The sequence below is a fragment of the Podarcis raffonei genome, chromosome 1 (genome assembly GCF_027172205.1).
Source record: "Podarcis raffonei isolate rPodRaf1 chromosome 1, rPodRaf1.pri, whole genome shotgun sequence".
In the NCBI taxonomy this organism is placed as follows: Eukaryota; Metazoa; Chordata; class Lepidosauria; order Squamata; family Lacertidae; genus Podarcis; species Podarcis raffonei.
The window spans coordinates 59,219,431-59,235,304 of NC_070602.1; the positions used below are offsets into that span (position 1 = coordinate 59,219,431).

At 44.3% G+C, this 15,874-nt stretch overlaps 1 protein-coding gene across 1 annotated transcript in view; it reads left to right on the forward strand.

Moving 5' to 3' along the window:
• The first annotated feature begins 6,948 nt into the window (after positions 1–6,948).
• NAV2 (neuron navigator 2) overlaps positions 6,949–15,874 on the forward strand; it is a 531,973-nt gene continuing 523,047 nt past the window's right edge. Inside the window, exons 1-2 of the mRNA XM_053388967.1 lie at positions 6,949–7,086; positions 13,016–13,638. Of these exons, the coding sequence (XP_053244942.1) occupies positions 13,564–13,638 (75 nt within the window). The 5' untranslated portion in view covers positions 6,949–7,086; positions 13,016–13,563. The remainder of the gene's footprint in view (positions 7,087–13,015; positions 13,639–15,874) is intronic.

The window sequence follows — 15,874 nt, forward strand, 5'->3', positions numbered from 1 at the left end:
CTTGGCCTCCCAGGTCCTTGTCCAGCACTCTAACCACTACACCTATGCTCTGCTTCCTCTTCCTTAACTAGTTACTGATCCATAAAAGGATCTGATTTATCCTATGTCTGCTAAGCTAAATTTGCTTGGTTTTTTTGCTCTGTGTCTTTTTTAAGGGACTGTGGGCAAAATAGGGAATCTGGGATGTTCTTCTCAGTGCTGATTCATGTCCATTCACTATAGGAAAACATTGCAAGAAAGGAGAAGGGTCTGTCTAAATCCCCAAAATCTCAAATACCCACTTTTGTCCCCCCAAATTTTGAATCCATTCAATTTGTAGGTCACACTCTGCTGAGCTGTATAATAGCAATCAAGAATCATCAAACTGATCTTCTATCTTCTGGGCTCAGTCTAGAGATTGTTTCTTATGCTCTCATTCATTTGAAATTACCGTATTTTTTGCCCTATAGGGCGCACTGGCCCATAGGGCGCACCTCATTTTTTTGGGGGGGGAAATAAATAATAAAAAAAATACTCCCCCCCGCAGCCGCGGGGCTGGGGCAGGGGAAGCCCGAGCTTCCCCCGACCCCAGCCCCCAGAACAGGCTTGTGGACATCTGCCCGAAGCACGGGGCATGCTCCGGAGCGCGCCCCGTGCTTTGGACTGCAGGCTGCTGCCCGCAAGCCTTGCGAGCCCGGTGGGAACTCCCGCCGGGCTCCCAAGGCTTGCGGATAGCTTTCTGAAGCCTGGAGAGCGAGAGGGGTCAGTGCACACCGATGCCTCTCGCTCTCCAGGCTTCAGCGAAAGCCTGCATTTGCCCCATAGGACGCACACACATTTCCCCTTCACGTCTGCGACTGGACAAGGGACACGGGGGGCACTGTGGGTTAAACCACAGAGCCTAGGACTTGCCGATCACAAGGTCGGCAGTTCGAATCCCCACGACGGGGTGAGCTCCCATTGCTTGGTCCCTGCTCCTGCCAACCTACCAGTTCAAAAGCACATCAAAGTGCAAGTAGATAAATAGGTACCGCTCCAGCGGGAAGGTAAACCGTGTTTCCGTGCGCTGCTCTGGTTCGCCAGAAGCGGCTTAGTCATGCTGGCCACATGACCCGGAAGCTGTACGCCGGCTCCCTTGGCCAATAAAGCGAGATGAGCCCTGCAACCCCAGAGTCGGCCACGACTGGACCTAATGGTCAGGGGTCCCTTTACCTTTAAATATGTACCTAACTCCCATTGTCTCAGATCAGTGTATTTCTAACTTACGTCTGTATCAAATTCTGCTTGTATTTGCTGCTACATACTGCCTTTATTAATTAACACTATGCATAGCTTTTGCACATTAAAACCACTAAAGGGATGATTCACAGATCACTTAGGACTGGAACAGTCCCACAGAAGACAATGGGACTACATCAATGTAAGTGGTCTGTAAATCACACCGTAAGCATCATTATTGTTTTAACAGATGCTCATACAAATGCCCATGATTGTTCTCATGATTTACATTTACCAATAAAGCACTATAAAAGCCTCTTAGAACAGTGTACTTGAGAAAAGCTAAGTACAGTTGCTTTGCTGGCAGTGGGACTGGCTTTTCAATCCTTGGTGTTGTTTTCTTTTATTTAAGACACTGAGGAATATCTATGAATCTTCAGACATTGCTGCGTGTGTGAGACATGTGCATGGATGCAGCTTGCTTTTGTGCACAGGCACCAAAGGAATTTTATTTAAGATGTGTGGGAGATCTGTCTACACATTTCAGGGGAATATATGTAATTGTGAAAAACAGCTCACCAGTCCCAGCCCAAGCTACAGGCACCTGATATCATACATGATATGATATCGTACATGATATCAGGAATGGGGCAGGTAAGGTGCAGCAAAGCCAAAAGTGGGATTTGTAGGCACTGCTGCAAGCACTTTCATGCTACACCTATTTAATGGTGTTTGCTTGTGGAATGTTCTTCTTTTAGATTACTATGTGATAGGTTGTGATTGTTACATGAACTAAGGAACTGATCATGAAGGAACCTGAACCAGTGTACTACCAGGAACTTTGTGCAAATATTTCCCAAGTGGGAGATTACTGTATTTTTCCATCTGTAAGATGCCCCCATGTATAAGATGCCCCCTATTTTTTGAGCCCAAAATTAAGAAATAAATATTTTAAACATCAGTGAGGCAAGCTGTGTAATGGTGGCTGCTCCTCTCAGCCCACCCTGGGTGCCATCTCTGAGCTCCCTGCAGGGGCGGGGAGCACTGCGGGGCCTCCAGAGTCTGCCTGCCCCCTCCCACTTAGCCGCCCTACAGTGAGGGGGGGGAGGCAGTGCAGAGCCAGCGCATGCCCAAGGGGCAGAGTGCAGTTCGCTCCCCTGGATGTTTGAAAGTGTAGCAGAAAAAATCAATTTGACTTCTGCCATTCCCAGCCATTGGGGACACGCTCTCATTCACGCTCTCACGTTCAGCTGTCCGGCTCCACGCCAGCTCTGCTGCTGCTCCAGTTGGCCAGTTGTTTAGCTTTTTGGGAGGGAATTCTAAAAAAGTAAAAAAAGTTTTGAGCTATTTTTAATGAAATTACACTTCTGACATGGGCTGCCATATGTCCAGATTTTCCAGGACATTTCAGCAATTTCTGCCCTGACCTTGTTTACAATGGCTGAATACCAGCTATGTCCAGCAAATTCTGGACGTATGGCAACCCTATTACTGGGCATATGTCGTCTTTCTACAGTGAACCCAATTTAGGGCTTTTATTTGCAGAGCCTGGTTCTATTTTATATTGTATGATTTTATATATAATAGGATTTGAAATATTTTTCATTGTTGTAAGCCACACTGAGTATAGTGAATGCATTGCAAGGGTAGGATAGAAATCTTTGAATATGCATTCCTTCTGCCGCTTATTTCCATTCCATTCTTACACTAAGGCACGAGTTGCACAGTGAGGTTACAGATGAGAAACGCCTCTCCATTAAGCCTGGTTAGTCTTAAGGTAATAAGAAGATAATTTCTAATTGAAAAATGCTGTCCAACTCAGCCTTACAAGTTTACCTTTTTTGGCCATGAGGAAAACAATGTGTAGAAAAGAAATGTAAAACCTATTACAAAAAATACTGCTGCCTTCCCCAGAGCTTCTAATATTGGACAGTTTTAGCATACTCAGGAATCAAAGGTTTTGTATTTCTTTTGTAGGTAATGTATACTTTTTTGTGCATTGTGCAATTTCCAGTCAAGATATAAGACCTGCCCCTCATGAACAACTGAATAAAAACATTTTTCTTCTAAACATGGCAAAGATAAATCTATTTAATGCTAAGAAATACATCAATTTGCCCATCAAAACTAGGTAACAGTAACAGACCCAATCAGATTTGCCCATGGTGCTGCTAGTAAGGGCAAGTGAAGCTCGTTGCCCGTTACACACACACACACACACACACACACACACACACACCACCTTGCATCTGTGCACTGCCATTATGATGTGCAGTAATGTGCAGAAATGCCTGCACTGTAAACAAACAAAAAGTTTTGGAACGTAAGTTTTGTGTACCATCCCAAAAAATTTATTAAGGCATTTTCACAATACAATAAAAAAACCTCATCCAAATGGAAAAAATGCAAAGTCCTCTCTCAAAAGTAGATCTTAATCCTTGTCTCACACAAAGGGTTGGACCCATGCAACACTCACCTGGGAGCTTCCCTTTCTTTTCCCAGCCTCCCACCTAGGGAGATCTTCCCTGCCTCTCTCACAGGGTTGTGCACTTTTTTGAATGCCTCCCACTAACAAAGGCATTTTTTAGCGTGCTCTTCCTCCAATAATCTCATTGTACCATATAATGTGTTGCCACTTCTATTTTGTCCTTTTAACTATCCTTGGAGATAGGATAGGCTGCAAATTAGACAGTAGCTGATGGCATGGTGAAGTGTCTGTGCCCACTTGATCTCCTGACAGATGAGTTGCTGCTGCTAACTGGGAAGGGAAGGAATAGGGCAGTGGGGAGATGGCTGCCCATTCGCTTCCCAGTAAGCAGCAGTGGCTCAGCTGTTGGGAGTTCAGGTGAGCACTGATGCTCCACCACATAGTTTGCTATTAGGATTAGGAATTGACCCAAGATTGACATATGGCCTATTAGGTCCCACTTCTAGTCCAGCACTCTACTCTAGCCACGAAATGGGGGCAGCCCATTTCAACGAGCACAGAAATGTTTGACACCCCAGTTCAGCACTGCACTAATTTTCAGCTGCTATCAATGCCACTGCTGTGGCTATTATGGGATTTTAAATCAAATTTTGCAGGACTTTTAGAAGGCCATTTTAATAGATTTTGCATGAGCCACTTTGTACCTTCAAAATCAGATGGCAATATAGGGATGGCAGGGACAGAGTATAGAGCAGAAATGGAGATAAAGCGAGAAGCTCTACTGCTCTGACAGTGGGAGGAGGGCGGAAGCAGGTTCAAAAAAAGTACATTCATAGAAGACATTGAAGTGATGCACCTGTTGGAAATTATACAAATTAGGTATGCTAATGTATTGCAACTGATATGTATAATTAGCAGTTTGATTGGCATCATATGCAAATTGTTACTTGGCTTTGGGAGCCTGGAATATGCCAATATTAGCTACTGGAGAATTCAGAGTAAAATTCTTCCAGACTGAGGACCCTGGAGAACTTCCCTCTTCCCTCACAGTGGGATCTTTTAAGCACAGGCATATACACTGTGGACCTGTCCCCTGGAGGTGGGAAATGACTGCATCTCCTTCTCTATGTGGGTAAAAGAAAATAATGTCATTTTTTGGTTGAGCCCCATATTGCATTAACTGTGTTATCATCATCAAGATTATTAAAGTATTACTTGCCCTTCGTCAGCAGGTCCCAAGGCAGATGACAACTTAAAATTCAGTATTAAAAATAGATAAATTACAGTCACAGAAATAGGCTGGGTGCTGAAAGCACACATCTCAGGTGACAATGACCAGGATAAAGAGGCGTGTCTTCAGCTTTCGCCAACATCTGCAGAGTGTATAAGGCACCTCTGTGATATTTGGGGCCTAAGTTATTTAAACACTAGTGCAAGCACCTTAGACTGGGACCAGAAGTTAACTGACTACTACTTGGGGTTGTTTCAATTCTAAAGGCAACCCAAGTCTGGATTCTGACGGCTGCACTTTGGTCCAGTTAAAGTTTCTGAGTCATCTTCAAGTGCTGCCCCACATAGAGTGCATATCAATAAGCCAATCTGGAGTACTGTGGCCAAGTCATCTCTGTCTAAATAGGGCTGTAGCTAGTGGGCCAGCCAGTGCTGGAAGCAGGTACTCCTAGTCCTAGCCACTGTGGCTACCTGGGCGTCGAGTAACAATACTGGATCCAGGAGTACCCACAAGCTACGAACCCACTTCATCCAAGAAAGTGCAACCCCATTCAGAATGGGCTATCTTCTCATCTCCTAGAACACTCAATAACCTGGAAAACACAACAGCTCTGTCTTTCCAGGATTCAACTTCAATTTGCTGGACCACATCCAGCCCACCACTGCCTTCAAACACCTATCTAGCACCTCAGCCATGTCTCCTGCTTCAGAAGAAACAGAGAGATAGAGCTGTGTGTCATTTGAATATTGTGGACACTTTACTCCAAGACTCCTGGTGACAGCTCCCAAATACTTCGTGGAGTTGTTTTACAGCATGCCCCTCACCAAAAAGAACCCTGCAGGACAGGAAAGTTTCCATAGCACTGAACCCCTTGCTCCATAACTACTTTCTAGAAATGACTGGAACCACTGAAGTACAGTGCCCCCAACCTCACCTCCTGAAGCCACTCCAGAAAAATACTGTGTTCAGTGGTGTCTGGACAACTACTATCATCCCTGAGCTTTGGCTATGTTGGCTGGGCTGATGTGAGCTGGAGTCCAAGCAATTTGTGCACACCACCCCATCAACAGAATCCTTTCTGATGTATCTCTCTGTCCTTCCATATCAGACTTGTCAGCTCCAGTGATCAAACTATTTGGCTAGATCTCATACCTACTGAAGAAAACTTAGCAACTCTCCCTCCTGGAAGCATTCATAGGTTCATTCAGTGGGACACAGCTGTATGTATTAAAGCGAAAGGCAGGCAAGCCCAGCCAAACAATTACTCCAAGGCCAAGGGCAACAACCAGAAATTAGGAGAGGGAAGCTGTGGTTGCATTGCCCGCTTAAGCCCACAGAAGGGCGCTGTAGCCTCGCGTGGCTCGCCATTGGCAGGCAATGATCTTTGATCTGGAGCTGCCCCCCAGGTTTCCCCTTAAATTAAAATCAGAATAAGCTTTCTGTCCCTTCCCAGTCTGTGCTGGTTCGAAAGAGTGACTCCTGCCAAGTAAGAGGCTGCCCCGTAGTTGCGTAAAAACTCATTACTTCTTTTCCTTATACCTCGATCGGTACACCTTTCCGACGCCTACGCGCTGCCCAGTACCTCCTCCTCAGTCCCCAAGCAAAAATAAGCTACCAATAAAATTACAGTAAAAGAAAAACAAATCCTTTAATTTGGTTGCCTCCCCCTCCTCGAGCTCCTTATTTCTGCAGCGCGATCCCCGCGCGTATTTACTGAGGGAAGCAAGTTACGCAGAGTTCGGCGGGACTTACTCCTGAGGATACCCGCCTTTAGCTGAGAGTAACTTATTTCCTCCCTTGGAGAAAGCAACTTCTTTCCCTCCATGCGCCTTCCCTTCACCCATCGCAGCCCCGCAGCAGCGCCCTCGACTCCCTTCCACCCTCCGCCGACGCGCGCGCTTCCCAGATCCTCCTCCTCCGACTTGAAAGTGGCTCTTCAATTACCGGAGTGCGCCCCGCTCCCTCGCCATTGGCCGCCGTGCGCGCACGTGCGCACCCAGAGGGTTGGGCTGGTTGGCTAGCTGGTTGCTAAGGTAACCGGGAAGAGTAAGGAGCGACCCCCCCCCGCCCCGCCGGCAGCCTCGGCTCTAAAAGAGCGCCCCCGCTCCCCGCGGAAGGATAGTGGCCCTCGTCACCCCGGGGGTTATGGAGGCTCCAGGGGCGCAGCGGCGGGGCAAAGAGAGGGTGACTGAGGGAACATCTCTGGAGGAACGCGAGCCCGGAGACGCAGGTAAAGCTCGGCTTCTAGTCCCTGGAGAGGCTCTCTTTGCCGGCTCTTGCGGAAGAATGCGAAAGTTTTAAGCCGTGGCTTGAGGGAAAGCGGTGGGTGGGTCGCTTCCCAGCAGGGGCTGCGAGCGAGACGGGCAGCCCTCGCGCGCGGTTTGTTGGCGGTCTCTGGCAAAGCAACCTGCTGTCAGTCCCATCTGCTGCCGGCTGCCCCGCTTCCCAGATGAGGGATACTACTACTACTACTACTACTACTACTACTACTACTACTGTTAGTATTATTCCTATTATTAATAAAATAATAAGTACCCCTCCCCGAGCAGCGCAGGGAACTAGGCTCCGGCTGCGCTCGTGAGCTCCTGTGGAAGTGGCGGGGCAGCCTCCCCAAGTGCCAGAAGCGCCGTCCTCGGCCGCTCCCCGTCAGGCGCGAAGAGGAGGTGGCGGGAAGAAGAGGAGGCGGGGCGCAGGGACAGGCGCCGCTCCTGGCTGCCGGCGTTTCCTCAGCTGGGGCTGCTGCTCCCTGCGTGAAAAGGGCAACAACAGCCGCCGCCTCGCCGGGGAGAAGGAGCTGAGCGGGGCTTCCGAAGGAGCCAGCCAGGCAGCCGAGCAGTCGTCAGTGCCGGCGAGGTAGATGGTGCGTGCGGTAGCTCGGGAGGCGCCGGGTGCTTGGAGCAGCAGCTCCTCCTTGGCTTGTATCATCTCCATTCCTGCCCGCCGCGGAGCTGGTGGCGCTTCTTTGCCTCCCTCTGCCTGTCTTCGCCTTGCAGGCAAAGGTGAGGGGAGAACTGGTACCCTTTTGCCTTCCTCCCTTGGCACAAGAAGGTAAATGAGTGTTAACGGGAAGGCTGGTTCATCGATGTTTCTCTTTTAACCATGTCGGTAGCTCCTGTATGCCCGTCCTGGTTTCTTTTACCCAGGTTGGTTATTAGTTTTGTGTATTTGTGAAAAGAGCATCCAGCCAATTGAGCATGGTCTCTGAATCCTATAAGGCGTGTGTTTATTTGTTTTTATGAGGTTAGTCAAGAGAGAAGGCCTGGATAATTTTTTCCTAGATACCTTCTACTAAGTATTGTTTAGCAGGCAAGATTGCTATGTCAAGGTTTGGCAGGAGGTGAATTGTGGTGGTTGTTTGGTACACCACTGGGCTATTTCTGCTGGACCAGCCAGTGCCTGCTGGTTGTTGGGATTCTTGTAAAGAATGCTGGACGAATGCAAGAGCACATTCTCAAGTTCACCTAACACAGGTTCGTATAAACATCCTGTCTGAACTCTTGCTTTGCACATAAAGGCATATTACGGAATGATTGAGACTAGGGGTTGGGGTGGAGGGAGGGAGGGAGGGAGGGAGAATGCACTGCCCATAGCTGGCTCCTGTTTGAGGCATCTATACAAAAACAGGCTCATTTGTAAGCTAAAGGAAGATGATTTATCTTGGTTTTTGTCTCTTTGTTGTATTTAATGTTATACTGATTCTTGATTCTACAGCATTTTAAGAAAGTTTATGATAGAAGGGCATAGTAGTACATTTCCTCTCTTTTTCTAGTTGCTAATCATCTGAACATTATATTTCTAGGCAGAAATCTCTTGAAAGGTTATTCTAACTTGAAATAGACAAGGTTATTTTTAATACTTTTTTGCTTCAGGGGGTAGACTGTATTGTTTGACTGATAGGATTCTAGGCCAAAGAGAATGAGAGAGAGAGAGAGAGAGAGAGAGAGCGAGAGCGAGAGAGCGCTCACGTGGTCCTCTGTGTACTTGGAAAGTTCATGAATGTACTGGGTAGCCTCTGCCAATGTGGTTGTTGATTCCTGACCATACATCATTCTATTAGTTTATGGCACAACAACTGTCTGTGTTCCTGGATATGCTGTCAGCCAAAAAGAAATTTGGGAGCCCTCTAAGGGAAACAGCATATGCCTTTTATCCCTGGCAAGCTAAAGCTTTCTACCACCTGTATGTAGTCTGCAGTGACCAGTCGCTATGTACTAGCAGGGTTTGAATGACCTGGTATGGATGGCTGGTGGGAATCAGAAGTGTGCTATGATTTGCACCCAGCCTCTGAAATGCCGATATATTCTAAGTATAGCATTTAATTGGGAACCAGAAAAGTTCCTACACGGATCAATCTTGCTCAACTTGTAGAGCATCTGGTGCTTCACTTGAACACATTTGCAGGGCTTTATTATCTAGCCTCAATATATTTTTGTGAGATAGCCAACGTTTCAGATTTGTATTTAGGGCTAATGTGACATAGTGGATAGATTTCTCTACTAGGGAAACCTAAGTTCAGCTAGTTGTTCTTGGGCCAGTCAGTTTCTCAGTTTAACATGCTGCACAGGGATAAAATGGAGGAAAACTCCTTTGACCATCACAAATGAGAGGCTCTCGTAAGTTGATGACATAAAAATATAGGGGTGATGTGATATCAAATTGTTGCTTTTGATGGAGATAGAAAGGCGGTCTTACTTGAAATACTGTAGTCAAAATTTTGTTTGAAGTGCCATTAGTTTCTCTTTGATTTTCCTCTTCACCAATCTTTAGCATGCCAAACTAACCTCTTACAGCATTAGCAAAACAAGCTTTGTTTCCTGGGAAGATAAAACCAATCACTGTGTATATTGCAAATATTTGGGGTCTTTTAAAATCATTTAGCTATGGATCTCTCTCCCCAGTCCCAGTTGGTAGTAAAAGTTTTTTTTAAAAAAAGTTTTTCAACTCCATAGATTTATTTTTTGTACAAAGGGCTGTGAGCAACACCCCAAGGCTTTCCTGCAAACTCCAATTTCTACTCATGCATGTCCTGAGATTAATCTGAAGGGTGTAGAAATAATAAAAAAAATTCTGGAAATTTTAATACAAAGGGACATTGAGGGAGAGATTGCACTTTTTCTGCTTCAGAGGATTGTTCACACTGTCCTTACTTGCACTGGTTATGTCATGCTATTGCAGTATGGTATAACGTGATGTGACTGATGCAGTCTCGTGTGCCACATCATGGTGAAATCACTGAAGGGCGGAAAAAAGTTTTTCTCCATTGTTTTAGTAATTTTTCCACAAAGTAAGCTTGTGCCTGTAACAATGCAGTTAAGATAAAGAAATACGCTGCCATCTTGCTACATGTATATATCGCTGCCAGAGAACCTTGCTATGGGAAATGTTGATTTTGCATTACCACTTTTTTTTTTTAAAAAAAGAAAGCATTTAGTGTGCAAATGAAATATGTGTGCATATATCTGTGTAGACACATCTGCTGAAATGGGGGCAGCCACTCACACATTTATTTCCATGCGTGATGCATTGGCTGTAGTAGACACTAGCGTGGTGCCACTGGCGGAGGAACGGGGGGAGCGCACCACCCCCGGCACCATTGGGGAGGGGGTACCATCGTGGCCATGCGCCGTGCACCCCCACCGCGCCAGATGCCAGGCCCCCAAGACTCACACCATGCCCCCATGGGCAACGTGCCACACCCCTGCCTGCTTTCCGCCCCCAGTGCCGTAGCATGCAGCTTCATCACTGTGTGGTGCTGGTATTTCCCACAGCGATCCTAACGTATAGCTCCTTTCCTGATAGGGTGACAAATGGGGTTGTGTCCAATGTTGGCTTTATACTAGTGGAAAGTCCTTGCAATCTCAGAAGGCAAGATGCCTGATATTCATCAGTCCTCCCTACTTCAATCTTCCATACCATATTGATACTGTTCCAGAGGGTCATCTAACTTTCAGGGGCAGCTTTCAGTAGCCATGGGGAGGCAGTCATGATTAGGAAGTCATTGGCAAAAATTGGGTGCCCTGCTTTGCATGAGTGGAGGTTCAGAGTCACAACTGGATGAAGCCCACTGTTTCCACAACATATGCTAGTTGTGTAGAAGGGATTTCATTAGGTTTGGTGAGTGGAGCAAATCCTACCACTCAATCTGATGTGCTGTGGGAGGGAGCTGAATGAGGATGAGAGGTTTACATCCACTCGGCTCCACCAGGCTCTGACAGCGGGAGGTCTGCCACCGTGCAGGTCACCACTATGCTCACCAAAAGCACAGGTGGAAGCTACTACCATCAGTTTACTTGGCAGCAGTAACTGGCAGAAACCTCTGAAGTGTGGTGTTTCGGGGCAGAGCTGGGCTGGCCATAGGTTCTACCAGTGATGGTTCCAATCCAGGCCTTTCCACTGTGCCAGCCTGAAGCTAGTGCAGCCAAGGCCCAGCAGTTTCATTGAGCCCCAGTCAGTGTGGTTGATGGGCAGGGTGTGTGGCAGGGCTTCAGATTTATCGGTGCATCTGCTGGTTCATTCAGCCCTGCTGCTCCTGGTCAGCAATAAGGCAGCATGCAATAGTGCTTCTGGGAGCAAAAAGCTGCACATGCCAACATTCACCATATTTTTTTTTTTACATTTGAGTTTTAGTGTTTTTTGAAAAACTTAAAAAAAACTTTTCCATGGAAACCTGTTTTCCCCATGATAACAGACAAACGAAATATGCAAAGTAGCAATTGCACAAGCATGTCACTTATCCTGTAGGTCATGAAAAGAAGAAATAGTTACGATAATTAAAATAAAGAGGAGGTGAAATAATTGATTTCCAGTAGTGAGGATGGGGAAACAATGTAAGTGTGACCAGCAATATAAGGGTTAGTTGTAGCCCTGTGTTATGTAGATTGAGAAAGAGTGAATGAACTATACAGAATAAATCAGCGACTCATAAAGAGCAGTTCCTTCAGAGTAAATGCAGACAACCTGTATGTGTATCCAAGAGCTGCGGGGAATTTTACTAGATTACTGCTTCCTTGGAGATTTTTGAAGAGATGCAGAAGACTGGTAAAATTATGACAACCACTTGGTAGAAAAGGAGTGGGAAACTGAATCTGTCTGGGGGGCTGGAGCCTTATTTCCCCTCCAGGCAAAGTTTGACAGGTGGACAGTGACAGGTAGAGTTGAATTGTAATTGTATGGCAAAGAAGGAGACTGTTGTTCTAGTACCTTTGTTGCTCTTTATCTAGACTTCTTTGTAAATAATTCCTTATGGGAGCCATTTTCATTTTTGTGTTTAGATAAAGAACCAATTAGACAACAAGGCACCCCACCTAAATAAATATTACAATTTGGCCTTTCAAATTTTCGTTTGAGGTGACACATGATTATATACTGCAGGGTCTCAACTAATCATTTTTTAAAATTAGAGTAGGGAATGAGTTGTTTAAAAATACAGTTTTTAGATGATAGTAACTTTGTTTTTCTTTCACTGAGTAACAATAGTTCATTTGTCTTATGGATAATGTGTTTGTGTCTTTCTTGGACTTCTTTGTTGCAGAGGTAGAGCCATGAACTGTCCAGTCTTGAACATTAACTTACCTGGTGATTATTACACAAAATATGTTATTGCTTTCCATGTGCCTTTCACAGATGGTTATATTTGGCTGAAACAGAAAAAGGAATTTAGATGACAGTAAAAGTATATAGAAAGAATGTTGGAGCACATTCTTGTAAATTGGAGCACACTCTTGTAAAGCAACATTGATTTCATTTCTGTTAAATTAAATGCCAAAATAAGGAGGACCTACATATTGGGAGACATCCAGTGGTATATGTATGTGAGGAGAACTGACTTTCACTCATGCAGTGGGACTTCCCCTTCCTCTCTTTCCCCTTGCAGTCCCCTATGTACCCCCCCAAAACTGCTTTTGAGAGTTGGGCACACTTTGGAGCAGCTTTTAGAGGGGATTTCAGAGGAGAGGAGAGGAAAGGGATACCCTGTTGCACAAGTCAGCTCATCTGATACTACATTTTACCCATTATTTTAGCAACTGTGTGTTCTTAACCATGTGCATAAGAAGTGTTATATGTGCAAAGCTCTGATTTTATCACACATTTTAGGTGCTAATGTAATAAACATCCTTTCATCTGTCAAACAGATAAAATATGTGTTTTCCCCCTTTTAGGCCTTTGCTTGTGTGGAAGAAGACGATGACGACAACACCGTTGCATGGATGATTTTATGTAATTTACACTTGCTAGATTTGCAAAAGGCAATTATCATTGTGAAGTGTTTACACTGATTTATGGGAGGAAGGTGGACTAGGAGAGGGATGCTGATAATATCAACACAGTGGATTAAATGCACATTTACACCTTTATTGACACATATATTATCCATGCCAAGAATGCTGGTGGAGCAACAAGGAAGATGCTGGTGAAGCAATGATGTGGCACAGACTGTTAAATATGGATTCAGCTCTGCCAACTCCCTATAACGCACATCAATGGATTTCTACATCTGAGCTAAAATAGGGAATAAAGGGCTTACAGTGCTTGTCTGTTAAGATAATTAGCAGAGATGGCAAACCAGAGATCTGAAAGGATTATAAAAAACAAGGAAGAGATTTGAAGGTTCTCTCTATTTTTCATTTCACATTAATGTTTTCTTATTCATACTGTGGATTTTGAGGAAAAAGCTTCAGGAGACACGCAGGATATTTGTTACTGGGAAATGGAATCTGGATCAGAGTCTAGCCAGCATCAGAAAAGAAAGCCTGTGACACATGGACTGGAAGATCAAAAAAGAGTAAGTGACAAGACTTCACCACTGGCATTTTGTGCTTAAATTGCTGAGCATGATGCAGGGAGTTCAAATGCCACTTACAATTTTTGTATTCAGCGCAGATTTTCAGTGTTGTAGCTGGTGGTGGATGAGCTTTCTTAGGTTGAACATTGATCTAGTTTAATTGGCTGGCACTGAGTGGTAAGGGAGCAGCAAAGAACTGGGAAGCATCTAGCTGTTTTTGAAAGAGCAATAGGAAAATAAGAAGCAGGAAGAATGATTGGTTATTAGTCATTAGTATTGGTTATAGTGTCACTAGTGGTGACACTAGTGAGGAAGATAAAGCTAACTTACTATTTCATTTGTTGGTGGGTGCTGTGTTTTTTTTAAAAATAAAAATGCATAAAGGACTGTTTTCTATGTAATATCTCAAATGAATTGTCATGTAGTGCAATCCTATGCACGTTTACATAGGAGTAAGTTCTTCCGTCTTCAGTAGGATTTACTCCCAGGTAAGTGAGTATTGGATTGCAACCTTAATGGAATATTTGGTACCTGTGGATTTGCAAGATGGTTTCTATATGTTTCCTGGTGTCTCATGTGTTTGAGAAAAGTGACAGTATACTTAAATAATTGTATGCTTTTCATTGGCCAGCAAGCGTTTGATGAAAACTATGCCTTGGGTTTTTCATTGACATGTGACTCTATATCCAATATAGTGTTGTCGTTCATTAGTAGTAATTGAAAGTAGTGAGCAACTGAATTTTAAACTTATTTTACTGGTTCAAATTGTGATGTGTTGTTGCTACATAAGTCCACAGGGATTAGTTGGTGGTACACTAATGTATTCTGGTTCCTCTGGAGATACCTTTTTTCCATTGTGACTTAAATGCATCGCTTTGAGAAAATTGTTGAAATATGCCTGAGCTGTAAATTGAGCATCAAGCTTTACTTCTCCTTTTCAATAATGCCAGCGATACAGTGAAACAAGAAGGATTATGTGTCTTGATTTTCTTTTGCTGAGTCTGTTGAAGAATAAAACTTACTTTCCACTGGAAATAAAACCAGCTTGGATAGCGCTCTCTCTCTCTCAGCCAGATGAAAATGCAGTTGTTTGCTTAAGGAGCCTTCCCCAAAGAATCTCTCTCCCTCTCTCTCTCCTGTTTGCTATATCAGCTGAAGGCGACAAGGACCTTCATTCTCCCATTTTCACAACCCCATTCGGAGGTGGAAATAACAATCAATAGACACTGAAAGAAAATTCCTCTTATCGACTTAATTTCTAGAGGCCTTTAATATATTTTAAAGCCCTGCTGTATACAAGGCTTGCACTCTATGAAACAAACATTTGGTGTTCTTGACACTAAGATACTGTAGAGCTGGTTTACTAATATTAATATGCGGTTTTGACTGAAACTCTAATAAGTATGGAGGCCTACATCTTCCATCTGCTCTTGGCTCTGGGTGTTTGGTGCACATGTAAAATGGGGCCTCTGAAAGTATAATATAACCCCAAGTGAGGCTCGGTGGCAGCTGGGATAACATCAATTGGTCATGCTTAGCTGACATTCATTTTAACTTGAACTCTAGCCGTCATGGAGATTATTAAATTTATAATGATATATGTAAGATCTATTTTAATGACTCTTCATGCTTGGGTGATCTCTCTCTTACTTGTGTTTGCGAAACAACACAGGGAATTGGGTATTATTACATTTCCTTCCTGGCTGAATTTCCCAGGGAAAAGGATGCGGGTCAGAAACTTCAGTGAAACATATTTAGGATTATAGAAAGAAGCACTTTGGACCACAATCCTTGGGCTGAATGTGTGCTACCTGCCTGCCTCTTTGCGAGATACTCATCCAGAGATGTTGTGTATTTGACTGCTGTCTAACATTAATAATTAATTATTGGAACAGATTTGTTCATTGGAAATAAATTGGTCTCCTACATGAATAAATAAGAAAGAAATGGTGTTAAATTAGCACATGCTCCTGTTTTCCGTCTGTAAGAAAACTGTGCTAGGAGACTGTGAAGGTTTATCCACCTTTATAGAGGGAAAGAAAATAATTTGCCCATGTTCTTTGCGGTTTCTTTTCTGTAACATACATTGCCTGTGCAAATTGGAATGGAAAGAGGAACACTACCCCATGAATATGTTTGAGGCTCAGTCCTTAATATGCTTTTTTCATAACCACATTTTGTGGGTGTTGAATTTAATTAGTATTCTTAGCCCTGATCTCCAGCTTGATCTCATCTA